The sequence below is a fragment of the Merops nubicus genome, unplaced genomic scaffold (assembly GCF_000691845.1).
Source record: "Merops nubicus isolate BGI_N331 unplaced genomic scaffold, ASM69184v1 scaffold30514, whole genome shotgun sequence".
NCBI lineage: Eukaryota > Metazoa > Chordata > Aves > Coraciiformes > Meropidae > Merops > Merops nubicus.
In genome coordinates this window covers 1-320 of record NW_008605405.1, presented here as the reverse complement: position 1 = coordinate 320, position 320 = coordinate 1, and the positions used below count along the sequence as shown (strand labels likewise).

At 58.1% G+C, this 320-nt stretch overlaps 1 protein-coding gene across 1 annotated transcript in view; it reads left to right on the top strand.

Moving 5' to 3' along the window:
* The window catches only part of LOC103772007 (zinc finger protein GLI2-like), a gene marked incomplete at both ends in the record, with an annotated part of 6,429 nt that extends 6,116 nt beyond the window's left edge, over nucleotides 1-313 (top strand). The window contains 1 exon segment of the mRNA XM_008939327.1: nucleotides 1-313. This exon segment is cut by the window's left edge and continues 995 nt beyond it. Coding sequence (XP_008937575.1) covers nucleotides 1-313 — 313 coding nt within the window.
* Between the last annotated feature and the right edge of the window lie 7 nt (nucleotides 314-320).

Genomic DNA, 320 nt, shown 5'->3' with positions numbered 1-320 from the left:
CGTGGGCCCTGGTATGAACCCTGACCTGGGCTTGCACACAGGGTACAACCAGCCTCATCAGATGCTAAGCCCCGGTGCGATCAGCGGCAACCCAAATCAGATCTCTCCTTCTTGCAGCAGCATGGCAGCAAAGTCCGGACCCCACCTTCACCCTCAGCAAATGGACATGGCGACCGACCCTTCTTTAATGGTTGGCAGCAACAGTGAGTGCACGATGCTGGGCCAGGTCATGCACGAACCGAGTCAGCAGAACTACTCATCTCAGCCGACCCACCTGAACTTCCCCATGGCGCAGGAGGCCTTTCATCAGCCCGTCATGG